The sequence below is a fragment of the Nicotiana tomentosiformis genome, chromosome 3, assembly GCF_000390325.3.
Source record: "Nicotiana tomentosiformis chromosome 3, ASM39032v3, whole genome shotgun sequence".
Lineage (NCBI taxonomy): Eukaryota > Viridiplantae > Streptophyta > Magnoliopsida > Solanales > Solanaceae > Nicotiana > Nicotiana tomentosiformis.
In genome coordinates this window covers 59537471-59552214 of record NC_090814.1, presented here as the reverse complement: position 1 = coordinate 59552214, position 14744 = coordinate 59537471, and the positions used below count along the sequence as shown (strand labels likewise).

General features: G+C 35.7%; 1 protein-coding gene across 1 annotated transcript in view; it reads left to right on the top strand.

The window, feature by feature from the left end:
• Positions 1-11057: 11057 nt before the first annotated feature.
• Positions 11058-14744, top strand: part of LOC104097163 (nuclear pore complex protein NUP88) — a 28162-nt gene continuing 24475 nt past the window's right edge. Inside the window, exons 1-3 of the mRNA XM_009603688.4 lie at positions 11058-11554; positions 12802-12953; positions 14482-14604. Of these exons, the coding sequence (XP_009601983.1) occupies positions 11231-11554; positions 12802-12953; positions 14482-14604 (599 nt within the window). The 5' untranslated portion in view covers positions 11058-11230. The remainder of the gene's footprint in view (positions 11555-12801; positions 12954-14481; positions 14605-14744) is intronic.

Genomic DNA, 14744 nt, shown 5'->3' with positions numbered 1-14744 from the left:
GTAGAAAGTTTAAATAATTAAGAATTTCCCAAAATACCGGATATGAACCTCGAAACTCAATACAAAATCTTCCCAAAAGTTCTGGGTGTCATGGAGTACATGAATTGTAAGGCCCCGTAAATATTTGCCAAAACATTTAAGGTTTTGTGGTACCGAGGTAGGCTAATGGGTTTGAGGATTGTAGAAAACGAGCCACGGTACGGACCTTCTAGGTAGAAGAATGCACTAAAGATTCCGCGGACCGCATAAGCATCGGAAAGTGGAGCAGAAAATGAGCAAATTTTGAAAAATAGTTCTGCTGGCTGCATAATCATTTTGCTGGCCGCAGAAAAATTCTGCTGCCCACATAATCGATTTTGCTGCCCACAAAATGATTCTGCTACCACATAATTGACTTCGGGGTTCATTTTTGGAAAATTTCTTATCCGACCCTATTTTGATATAAGGCCTTAGAGGGTCATTTTACAAGGTAAAATCTAATTTTTTATTTTTTATTTTTAGAGAGAGAAGGAGAAGACCTAGCATGCTAATCATCCATTCTTGCCCCAATCTTCAAGAATCAAGGAAGCCAATTACAAGATCTTCATCTAAGAGGTACGGTTCTACTCCCTAGCCCTAAATTTCGGGATTTGGACTATAAATAGATCATGAGAAGTATGATTCTTAGGTGTGAGAGTTACTCTTTGTGCATGAATGTACCCATAAGGGTGGTAGGGAGGTTGTCGAACAAAATTGGGTGAATGATTTATTGTGGGATGAAAGGATTCCACCATATAAACCTTGTAGTGTAATTTGCACACATAGTGCTTGATGAAATGCCTAAGTGAGCTGAAACCATGAAGCTCTCCCTATTTATGGTTCACTTTTGTTATGTTTCTAAATAGATTGAAGTTGCCAGGATTTCCGGAATATTGTAGTAATGTAAGGAAAGCTCAAGAAAGGTATGTTGGCTAAACTTCTCTCTTAAAATTGAATCCCACGATTTTTCTTGTAAGTTCTGAGTTGTTCATTATAAATTGACTATTACGAATAAGCTTTGTGCCTAAAGAGATATGTTCAATATGTCTTCCGAATGCCCTTATCATGTTATGTTATCCTTCGGGAATGTGTTCAAAGTATGGGTTGTGTATTAAAATATTATGGCTTTGAGTCGGGTTTCAAATGAAAGTTATGATGTCGAATTGTGTGAGAAAAACTCGATGTGCTTAAGACTCATAATTGTCCATATGTACACCTAAGGTCTTGATTAGAAATGCCTTGTTATTGATAACCCATAAAATGATGGAAAGTGAAAGAAGTGGGTAGGAGATGTAAAGTGTGCCTACCGTGCCAATAATGAAAATTATATTTGTGGCCAATGGTGACAATGAAATGAAATGATGCGAGAACGATTATGAAATGAGCCTTGATTCAACTGTTCCAAAATGACTTCGAAAATAGATTTGCCTAAAAGCTTATGTACTTAAGTCATGCCCAAATATGGTTGTTTTAACTAATGTTATGCTTTATAAATATTTCTAATGTGTTTTGAGTTCTTACATATTCTTGAGTAGAAATTGTGTATTGCTCTTTTTGGGAAAAAATATTTCGAGAATAAATGGTGTGTTATTCGCTTATGATTTTAACTTGCACTTCGATTGCCAAACATTTTACTCCACCTCTTGGAAAGAAATCTATTGTGTTTAAAGCCTTCATTACTAATGAACCTAAAGTTGTGATTTTCGGAATATTCCGGAATCTTCATTACCTATTTATGTGTTTAAAATCTATTGAGTTGTACAAATAACTCATGTGCCAATAACATAATCCGCCTGGCATAGCCGCAGGCCCGTCCCCTGTCCAAAATATCATACATAAGCAATAAAGCAAGTGTACAGGTATATAATGAATGAAATAGGATTCCCCTTATCCCTGGACTAGCTAAAGTGTAAGCATGTGCAAAGTGTGCTATCGTAGATAAATCCGGAAATTTCATCAATGAAAAGCATTTATCAAGTTTGTTCAGGGATTAATCCTCTAAGCAGACTCATCATGGCTCAATTAGATCACATAAAATGTTATCATATACTAGATATCGAAGCTCGAAGCTTAATAGTTATTTCTGGGCTTATTGAGCCCGAGCACAACCCAAACATGAATATACAACCCGGTGCCCTGCACATGGGATCATCCCCACATATGTGCGCACCCAAAAGCTCATGGCTATCATAACAATTCAGACAACTAATGCCTCAACCGAGTTTAAATACGATACTTACCTCAAGCAATTCGAATCACTCCGCTAGTAAGCCCTTGCCTCGCAATCGGCCTCCGAATGTCTCAAATCTAGCCATAAACAATTTGATACAATCAACACGAGCTAAAGGAATCAATTCCATAAGAAAATACCAAGTTCTTAATCAAAAGTCAAAAAGCCACTCTAAAGCCGGCCCCCAGGCCCACGTCTCGAAATCCGATAAAATTCACGAAACCCGGAAGCCTATTCAACCACGAGTCCAACCATATCAAATTTACCAAAATCTAACACCAAATCGACACCCAAATCCCTAATTTAAACTCTCCAAATCCCTAGCCTCAAACTCCAAAATTTCACCTTAAATACACACAAACTAGGTGAGAAAATCAATGAGGAAACACAATTATTGAATAAATTAGACCACAAGTGACTTATCTCAAGAAATCCCCCGAAAATCCTCTCAAGAATCGCCAACTCCCGAGCTTGAAATGTTAAAAATGGTGAAAATCTCGGAACCCTCGTTTTAAATAATCTGCCCAGCATTCTCGCTTCTACGGCCAATTTAGCCGTTTCTGCGGTACCGCTTTTGCGGTCCATCACTCGCATCTGCGGAAGCCACTAAGCCGACCAACCGCTTCTGCGGGAGTGCATCTGCGCAAATAATCTGCTACTGCGAAAATCGCTCAAATCCCTAGGGCCTGCATATGCGCTCCAGGTTCTGCATCTGCGGAGGCGTATCTGCGGCCCACTATCCGCTTCTGCGGAAACAAATCTCGCCCCTCAACTCCGCATCTGCGAAGCCTTGTTCGCACCTACGGGCTCGCAGATGCGGTTACCCCCTCGCACCTGCGTCCTTCCCCAGGCCAGCCCAGTTCTGCAGCTGCGGCCAATCCTTTGCATGTGCAATCACACCAGAAAACTCCCAGCTTCAACAATGCACTAAGTTTCATTTTCGATCCGTTAACCATCCGAATTTAATTCGAGGCCCCCGGGACCTCAACCAATTATATCAACAAGTCCTAAAACACAATACGAACTTAGTCAAGCCCTCAAATCACCTCAAACAACATCAAAAATACGAAACATACCCCAATTCAAGCCTATTGAAACTAAGAAATTCCAACTTTTACAAACGACACCGAAAACCATCAAATCACGTCCGATTGATCCCAAATTTTGCACACAAATCACAAATAACACCACGGACCTACTCCAACTCCCAGAACTCTAATCCGAGCCCGGTAACCACAAAGTCCACTCTCGGTCAAACTTCCAAATTTCCAAATTTTATCATTTCAAGACTAATTCAACTATAGACCTCCAAATCACAATCCGGATACGCTCCTGAGTCCAAAATCACCCTACGGAGCTAACGGAACCATCAAAACTCAATTCCGGAGTTATCTACACATAAGTCCACATCCGATCAACCTTTTCAACTTACGTTTTCATCTTTGAGACTAAGTGTCTCAATTCATTCCGAAACCTTACCGGACCCGAACCAACTACCCCGGTAAGTCACATAGCAGTTATAAAGTACAAAATGAGCAGTAATTGGGAGAACGGAGCTACAGCTCTCAAAACGACCGATCGGGTCATTAAAATAGGCCATGATGGCGTCCAACATCGTCGTCAGACAAGCCAACGGTAAACTATCAACTTAATTATTTATTTTATTGCTTTTGAAATCATTGTTTTTATTAAGTAAAGGAAATTAAGCATAGAAAGCCATGGAGATATGAAGCATAAATCAAACATAAAAATGAAATAGTGACAATATTAAGAAAAATCATAAACATCTACTAGTAATTTTCAAAACTAGGTGTCACAAGTGCACGGACAATCTAGTAGAACATACAAACCACTATAGCTACTGTCTGAAATAAAATAGACATAAATGAAAATATAACAGACAGGAGACTCCGGATGCTGCAGATCGAAGCATGGAGAACAACTCACCACTAAGTCTCCGGATAACGGGTGCGCGCCCGAATGGTCACCAGATGTACCTGCCTCAGTACTTGCACAATTAGTGCAGAAGTGTAGCATGAGTACGTAAATTAACGCATACCCAGTAAGTATCTAGTCTAACCTCGAAGAAGTAGTGACGATGGTTCGACATCGACACTTACTAGTGGTCAATAAATAAAGTACATAAAATTTAAATAGGCATGAAGTATAACAGTAATAATGGAATGGGAAAGACTGTAAGTAACATGATCCCTCAACATAATAACAGTATAAAATCACCAAATATCATGTGTTATCTCAAGCAGATAAGAACCATCAAGTAAATATCAAATCTCAAGTTAAGAAGGAAATATCATGTATATTCTGATTCCTAGCGATATTACATACGAATTATGCCGAGGTCGTACGACCTAATCCCTAATAATCGTGTACACTGCCGATGTCGTATGGCTTGATCCATGAATGCATCTCAAATATACTGTCGAGGTCATACGACCCGATCCAAACTACTATTTCATAGCACTGTCGAAGTGTATGACCCGATACAGGAATAGAGAAACTCTTCGAACTATGGGTCAAACAATTGCAACACAAGGATGGGCACATAATAAAAGCATAATTTTTTGCTAACAATCAAGTATTCTGCCAAAAACTCAAGGTAATGAAGCTCGGCCTAACATAATCCCTAATCAAAATTTCAATCATAAATTTAAGTATTTAGACTAACAAGTTGAGTTCATGTAAAACAAATATTGCATGATAAATAAGTCTATCCTGACATAAATATGATTTTAGCTACATACAGACTCTCTTCGCCTCGTGCCTACATAGCACCCACAACTAGTATCAAATAACAATTTAAGCACCTACGGGGATAATTCCCTCTTACAATATTAGGCAAGAGACTTACCTTACTTTCAAGCCCTCTACTCGGCTCACAAACTATACTAGTCGCCTCAAAACAACGCTGAGTAACCCGAAACTAGTCAGAAGTCGTACAAACTAATCAATATATACTCAAAAGTTTATAATTCATCTATTAGAGTAATTTTCCAACCCAATTCAGAAAGTCCATAAAAGTCAGCCCCAAGCCCACGTGTCTGGATTTCAGAAATTTTCGTAGGTAAATGTTACCCATGACCTTACGAACTCGAATATGTAATTTCTACTCAATTCCATAATCAATTTCGTGGTCAAATTCTATTTTTACCAAACCTTAAGGTTCATAATCCCATGAATTTTACAATTTATATATTAAAATCTACCCATAATCTATGTAGTAAACTCACATTAGGTAGAATTCACTTACCTTCAAATGCTAGGTGAAAATCCCTCTCCAAGAAACTCTAAAATAGGCCAAGAAATGTGAGAAATGGGAACAATTAGTCCAAGTCCAGACTATAAAATGTGATTCTGCCGAGTGACCCTTCTTCGCGATCGTCGAAATCTCCTCGCGATCGCGAAGACAAACCTGCCATCGCAACCCAGAATACCTCTTCGCGAACGCGATCCTGCCATCACGATCGCGATGGCTTAGCCTGGCTAATACTTCGTGAACACGAAGACCAACGACCTGTTGACCCCCAGCCCAGCTCCTTCTTCGCGAACGCGAAGCTTCACAGCCCCAGGCTTCCCGAACGCGGCTCTACCTTCACGAACGTGAAGCACAAAATTTTTCCAGACCAAATCCTTCATTGTCTGTGTTCGCGAAGAAGGAAACCAACACCAAAAAAAAATGTCATTTTGGACCTAACTCCGGGTGGTTCGAAACACACCCGAGCCACCCAGACCCCCCTCCAATTGCATCAACAGGTTCATAAACATAATTCGGACTTGAATGAAGTCTCGGAACACGTAAAACAACATTGAAACCAAGAATCGCACCCTCAAACCAAATTAATCAACCTTTGAACTTCAAACTTCTTCAACTAGCTCCAAACGCGACAAATCATACTTAGACAACTCAGAATGATGCAAAATTTTATGCACAAGTCACAAATTACAATACGAACCTATTCCAAAGCTCGGAATCTCAAACGGACATCGATAACACCAAAGTCTACTTCAAACCAAATTTAGGAAACTCTAAAACCTTCAAGACGCCAACTTTGAACAATAAGCGTCGAAATGCTCCCGGATCACCCGAAACTCGATCCGAACACACGCCCAAGTCCAAAATAATCGTACGAACCTATTTGAACCTTCAAATCCTTGTTCTGAGGTCTCTTACTCAAAGTATTGACTCAAGTCAAACTTGGCCACCTTAGGCTACTATAATGAAACTAAGTGTTCCGAATTTAACCTGAACCCTTCCAAAAGCAAACTAACAATACCTGCAAGTCATAAAATATAAAAAGCACATTCGAAAAGTCTTAAATAGGGAAACGAGGATTTAGAAAGTAAAACGACCGATCGGATCATTACATGTTTGATTTATATTTTGAATCATGTATAACTAATCCTTATATAGTTGAATACACTAATTGGTATATTATACCGCTAACAATATGGAATAACTAATCTAGGTATAACTTATGCATGAATAAAGCACCAAAAGAATAAAATTATCATTGTCTTTATCGTAGAAGCCAATGAAGGTCAAGTATCCAATGGTATAACTGTAAACTCATTGCTATTTAATTTAAAAAATAAATTAATATTTTAAACGATATCTTGTATATGCAATTTTAGTATAATTAACCAAACACCCAACAAAAGATAATTAATGTATTAGTAATCACAACATAATTAATCCCTACATTAGAATTCATGGATTAACTTATTTCATGCCAAACAACCCATAAGATTAAATAAAAGGCTTTGATGTCTTTGGAAAAACTCAAGGGGTCGTTTGATTTTCCTTTCTTATACCTTAATTCACGTATAATCATGTATAAAATTTAGTATAACTTACTACAATGTTTAGTTGGTACTTCGATCTTCGTACAAAATATTGCACAAATTATACAATATTTTGTTGGTGTTTTGATTTTTGTATAAAATCTTGCACAACCTGTACAATATTTAGTTAATTTTTTCCCCTTTTTTTTACCCATATAAAATAATACTTGTATACCATAGTGAGAGAATATTTGTATTTTATGCGGGATATATGAAATAAGAATACATCTATTAAACAACACGTGGATTAAACTAATAAATGACAAAATTACCCGTTCACTTTAGATTTAAGTTCCTTTTGTATTTTTATGACTTTAATTCATTTCTTTCCGTTGTAGTGCTTTTACGATTTCACATGACACAAAATTTTAATAAAGAGTACATATAAAAAGAATCATATTACTGTTCTTTTCAATAGTAAAACATGTTTGCATATCAGTCATAGATTGAAATGAATCGGGACATCTGCTGGGTTGAAGTGTTAAACTTCATTAATCACTATTTAAAAATCTCTGTTATCTTTTTAATATACTCCTTCCGGTCCACAATAAGTGTTCATTTTATCTTTTATTTTGGTCCAAAATAAGTGTTCATTTATATAATCAAGAAAGAATTAATTTTATTTTTCCAAAATTTGCCCTTTTTAAATATTTCAATATGTCAAGTTATTAATTAATTAAGGTTAATTTAATAAATACATCTTTTTTCCTCTAGGAGTTCGTATTTCCTTAATGGATGTGCCAAAGGTAAAATGATCATTGCTTATTGCGGACCAGAGGGAGTAGTAAATATTTTAAACTTGAGTAAATTGATATAAGGCCCTGCAGTCATCCCTAACACATATTATTTCAGTTGCCAAACAATTCAAACATCCAATAGGAAAAAAATTCTATATTGTAATACATGCATAACTAATTCTCAATCTGTCTCATATTATCTGTCATGATTCTTTTGTACACGCCTCCCAAGAAAAATTAGGAGAAAATAATCAAAATCGTCCCTAATGTATGGACATTGGATCCATTTGGTCCCTGATGTATAACACCTAATGGAAAGAGTCCTTAATGTATACCAAAAGCTAATCAGTTTGGTCTTTAGTCTTAAAAAGTGACGTACCATCTAAAAATCCATCAAAATGAACGGAACGCACGTGAGAAACTAAAGTACAAACAAAAACCTTTGTCTTCTTCCATCATCCCCAAATGTGAACCCATCTCTTTTCCAACAAAAACCCTGTTTATCTCTCTTACAGATTGAGTAAAATCAGTCGAGACAAGCAAGGTTTCTCCATTGTTGAACAATGTTAATCAAAAGAAATGATGTCCGAATAATGAAGATGTTACTGGACTTGTCCGAATAAGGTTTCTCCATTGTTGAGCTTGATTGCCGAACTAGTTGCATTCCAAATAATGAAGATGTTACTGGACTTGTTGACAAAGAGCTTGAAAGGGAGAATCACGATTCTTGGAATATTTAACATGATCTACTGTTATTTTTTGTTAAATGGGACAAGGTGTTGCTGCTTTTTGCTATGATGAAACCTGAAGATGCTGCTTTTTTGTTGAATGAATCTACTGTCTTAGAAGAGTAGTTTTAGTTAATTGTTTAATTAAGCCATGTCAACTATTGTTATGCAACTATCTTTTCTGGTATTTCTTAAACCAGAGAGAGACTTTATTTTCTTTGTCCCATAGTTATGTAAAGTTATTCTTGATTTTTAGCTCCTCAGACAAAAATCTACATCTCATGAATTTATTACTAAGTTATATGCTACTATCGTATGCACCTTGTTCATCTAATTAAGAGACAAAAATCTGCAATGGAATATCACTAATAGCTAGTAAACTTTACAGAGTTAGTACGTAATTCATGACATTTTGACCTCCAAAATACAGTAGCATATTCATGACAAAAAGCACAATCAAATAAGACTTTTAATTGGTAAGAGAGATAAAAAAAGATTTTTATTGGAAAAGAGATGGGTTCACATTTGGGGATGATGGAAGAAGGCAAGGTTTTTGTTTGTACTTTTGTTTCTCACGTGATTTTGTTCATTTTAACGGATTTGTAGTGGGTACCGTCACTTTTTTATGCTAAAGACCAAACTGATTAGCTTTTGGTATACATTAAGGATCTTTTCCATTGGGTGTTATACATCAGGGACCAAATTGATCCAATGTCCATACATTAGGGACGAGTTTGATCATTTCCTAGAAAAATTAGTTAGGGTGAGTTTTTTTGACTACTTTACTCTTATTCATATCTTAATATTTATATTTTTCTTCATTGAATATTTTCTCACTTTATGTCATCTCCATCAATTGCATTATCTAAATTTCTACTAAATGTGAATGCAAATCACTAAATATTATTCGTTTGGTCTTCAAACATGTTCACTGAATCGTCAACCTTAAAATCCCTTGAACCTTTTGTATTGCTAAATTTTTTAATATTGTCTTTAACTTCATGATGTCTTGAATCTTCGACAATCAAATGAGTTTTCACTTCCTTCTCCATTTTCTCATAATAGCATAATCTTGGTTTAAGAATAGACTTTATAATATAGTGGTAGAAGTTGTTAGGATTCCGGTGTTTATTGATTGCATTTGTGTAAAATATGATAAAGTGTTTAAGAAAACAAGGTTGATTGATTGGTGTTTGAACAAAGTTATCCATAATTGAGGTGTATATAGTTTTCAAGGATAATTATTATTGAGGGTAAAAAGGAAAAAATAAATAAATTTTGTTTGAACTTTAAAAATGACAAATAATTTGAGACAACTATTTTTAGTAACCATGACTGATAATATGATACGGAAGATGTACCAACATAACATATTCATGTATAACTAATACTTACATTGCTAACTCCTACATAAATAATACCTCTATAGTCAAACTTCTCTATAACATCCTCATTTGTTCCATATATTTTTTGAACGTATTATAACATGTTATAGCGAATTGCTGCTATAGAAAACATATATTATAACAAAACATGAAATTTGGTTCCGAAAAAACTTGACTTTTATAGTGAAGTGCTGTTATATTAAGATATTGTTATAGAGAGGTCTTGACTAGGGGTGTCAATAGTTCGGTTCGGGCAGTTATTTTATAAAATTTGTACCATATTAATCTTTCGGTTATTCTATTATGTATAACCAAAATTAGACTTTTCGAAACCGTCTCAATCATGTCGGTTTCTCTTCGGTATCGGTACGGTTCGGTTAATTTTCGGTATTTTTTTAAATATCATGTAATTCACCGGTAGAAGTAGAATGCAATAACATATGTTCTTTTATAGAACTTAGCAAAACTCTATAGACATTTTTACTGTTTAATGGGTGCTGAATTAAAAAAAATGAAAGATGGTTAGAGTATAGATCCATCAACTATTCTACAACAACGTAAAAGAAACCAAGCAAAAGCAAATAAATATAAATCACACGAGTGGAAAGATATTAACCAAGTTGAGACTCAAGAACGAAGTCTATAGAAGATTAAATATTCAAAAAAGATAGATCTAAAATATATGAAAGGAAACATATTCAATACATTATTGTTTGCTACTTATAATCACTAGAATACTTTGTGTCTTGCTAATGAAGATAATTGAAATAACTTTATTTAAGTAGAAGTAGTATAATAGGTTTTAGAATAAGTATTTTGAGTTTAATTATTTGTTGGCTTGTAACAGTTTTCATAATTCTAAGGCCCAAAAAAAATTTTAATATATTATTATTTTTAAACTTACTATATAAATATATTTTTTATATATAAAATTTATTCGATATGATTCAATATTTTTTTGATTTATTTTTATAAAATAAAAAATCTACCTAATTATTTGTGCGGTTATAGATTTATAAGTTCGGTACGGTTCCATTTGTTTTCGAATATACATTGACACTCTACACCCCTAGTCTTGACTGTATAACTAACAATCTCCTAACCAAACTAACCCTAAAAGTTTCACTAATGATGTCTGGCTAAAAAAATGGGAAATTAGTGTGGTTCTCTTCATATGCCTAAAGTTTGAAATGACAATGATTTCCATTTGCTAGCAGCGGGAGAATCCAAAACCCCAAGGCGACGAAGTGAGGAGGAGAAGAGCATCTGAGCATGAGATACAATTTCGACTTGTCGGAGCCCCGTGAAGCTGACGACGCCGACGACGGTGGCCGTCAATCAGCAACGCCAACTTCAGCTTCAACACCCAAAGAAGAACTGGAATGGCTACCCTTACAAAACCACCCTGTATTTTGTGCTCCGAGCAGGGATGGCGCTGCCCATTCCTCCAACTTCACAATGCCTAAAAACCTTTTCGCGTGGGACGGAGCTTCTCGTCTCTACTTTTGGGACTCCTACAAAAGCTGTCTGCATCGGCTCTCCGTTCGATTGGGCGAACCGGACCGTACTTCCGTCCTTGCCGCTTCTCCCTCTAAGGTCCCTACTTATTCTACATATATTCACGAAATGCACATTCCCTCTTCATTGTTTGCGATTTTAGTATTCTCGGAATAGTGAGCATGAGAAACTTTAAATTAGGGCTTGAATTGGGGATTACGGCATTCTCCTAAGATTGTTCTAGTTACATATGGAATGCTGCTCAATGTTTTAAATACAACCCCCCCCCCCCCCCACAAAAAAAAAAAAAAAAAAGAGAAGAGAAAAGAACAAATTTTATACGTATGGATTGTATTAAATGAGTGCGGATGGAGCAGAATGGATATAGATGATTCATATACAGACCCCGACTAGTTTGTCATTGAGGCTGAATTGATTGATATATGACAAAAAAGAGAGATTATTATAAAGATATGACACTTAAGCTAGACTCGTTAGGCTTATTGAAGACAATGGGGGATAGAACCTTGAGACTGTTTGATCCTTGTGAACTTTAGAACCTGCGGCTGTGGGATGTATCAACACATTATGCTTCTTTTTTCACTTTTTCCTGAGCTAAGTCATAGGATTATTTCTCCAAAGTTCAAGGAGCTAGAGGGATAACTCCTTTGAGTTCCTCAGACTTTGCTGTTGAAATGTTGATTTTCCTTCTTCAAAAGAAACATAATAAAGCTGAACAATTTGCATTATATGTTAGAATAAACTTCAGCACGATCTTAAACTATTATACCTCTTGTTTCTTCAGGTTCAGCCTTTCAGGCACTGCCTAGTTGAGACATATTTGAACTTCTCGCACATTATTCTTTGATGCTCTTGGCATTTTATCTGAAAGAGGAAATTATGCTAACTTAAACTTGGCTAGTATTTTAACTATTTATTTAATTTAAACAGATCATTTTTGGGGCTTTGAGATAGTTGTGATATCAGATTCATTCTGTTAGACAATAGTTGATCTGACAGTTATGTTCACTTGGATAGCTGAACTGTCATTTATCTACTGCACACCAGAATACCTGTTCTACTAGACTTCTACAGAGAATGCTTCCCTCTTCCTACTTTCGAAGCTTCTTTTTCTTGTTGTGCAATGTTAAGAACGACATGCATAGCACAAGAATTGAAGACTAACACTCCTATCTGTGTTATCAGGTCACTAGTCCAATGATGACAAATAAAACATATCTGTTTGCTGATTTGTTTTTTTTGGTTGAAGTGCATTGGTACTACTACCTGATAGCAAGCTACTACTGCTTTAAGCTACGCATTTGGTGATGCTGGTTGTTGTTCAGGTACTGCAAGCTGATATGCAATTGGATTTTGAGGTTCAGCGAATTTCCATTAATAGAAATGGATCAGCACTTTTCCTAGTTGGCTTGGATGGTTTATACGTCATGTATCTCTATGGGAGGACTTCGACCAAAGAAAATACAGTTATATGCCGGTATAACTTCCTCCTTTTGGTTTTGCTAGGTTATGTTTTCTTTGGGCTCCAAAGTGTTAAAAACAATAGTGTTATCAACGTCATTGTCCTGTTGATGTTTGTTAACAATTTTTCAATTGAAGAGTACATTCTCCTTTATCTTCGAAAGCGTTGTGTGTATTTAGTCTGATGCAATATTATTGCTCGTTGCATGAAAGAAGTTATGACTTTTCTGGTATAGCTATTTAAAGCCACTGTTCCTTTAATTTTTTTTCCAATCATTTGAACCTTATGACTTAACATTTGGAAGTAGCATTGGTTCTTGAAAACTGATTTTGATCTTGCATAGGTAATATTCCCCCTTTGTTTTTTCTTTATTTTATTTGTTTATTTATGTTTTTGAGATTTATCTTTCATCAAGAGGCCTGAGAATCCATAGTTACAATGCTGATGTCTCGTCTGATTCAAAGCGGTTCAGATTTCATGTGACTGCAACTAACAGTAATACCATCTGTTTGTTCTGGCTATTGCTAATCTAATAACGAGATTGATATGAATTCACACATGGCTCCTGAATCTTTGTAAAAAATGGTTCCTGGGATTCTTGTGAAGAGATATTGTACCTTGTGCTTTAAGAAGAAAGTAAGTTAGGAGCTAAAAAACGGCAAGTGATTGCAAAATTTGGTTGTTGGGGTTTTCTGGTGAAAAATAGGCTTATTCTTCTTAATTTGAAATCGAAGTGTTTGAATATATCAAATGACGTATGCCGTGAATGAGCAGTGATGGCATCCTGATATGAATTCACAGTCTAATGCATTGTGCATAAGCCGATTGGTCTGAGGTGCAGCAGGTGATGCAAAGGACATGTTACATATGTGGGCTTTTTGAAAGAAGAGAAGACGCAAAGCATAGAATGTTACCACCTTAGCCATCATGTGGATCTTGTGGAAAGAGAGAAATGAGAACTTCTGAGGGGGTATAAAAAGATTTTGCACATTTTAGAAATAGCCTATTGGTTTTAGTTAGTCTTTGGTGCACCCATGATGTTCTTATTGTGTAAAAGTTTGAGTGCCATTTATGGAGAACCATATTCTGTGTAGGTTCTTCCCTTTTTGATACATCGCTTGTATACAGGAGTTATCCTGATCTTAACAAAATAATTTTGCCTTATTATAAAATAAAAACTTCAAAATTTCTGTTTTATTTTCATTTGTTTCTATTTAATATAAATAAAGGACTTTTATAGGGTCAGAATGCAGGTTATTTGTTTCGACCTCCTAATTTACATTCTATTTTGTAAATAGCAATATCAGGAAAATTCAAGTGAAGAAGAGTTTCTTTTTAAGAGTGAAAAATATTTATTACTGTAATCCTTGAACAGACCAGCCAGATTTTCCTCTCACCTGTATTAGGAGATTAAATGAAAATAGACATGATGGATTCCTTCTTCAGTAACAAGATTTGATGGTAATTATGTTGTTGTCTGATAATCAGTTGCGGTGCACTAGAAGCCACTTTGAATGTGTTCATTTCCTTTTGTCGCTTGCAGGACAGTTTCAGTTGGTTCAGAGATTTACTTTGACAAAAACAACTCAATACGCACGTTGCAGGTTTGTTGGCACCCTTACAGTGACACCCATCTGGGAATCCTCTCTTCTGATTCCGTTTTCAGGTACTTGTTTCTTCATTGTCAATTTGTATTAGGACTATTTGATGATAAAGTTCTCAACTGGTGTATGTTAAAAACCTGTAAAGAGTTTTTAAATCTTTGTTTGTAGACTTCTTAACTGGATTAGTAATCATTTTGCAGTA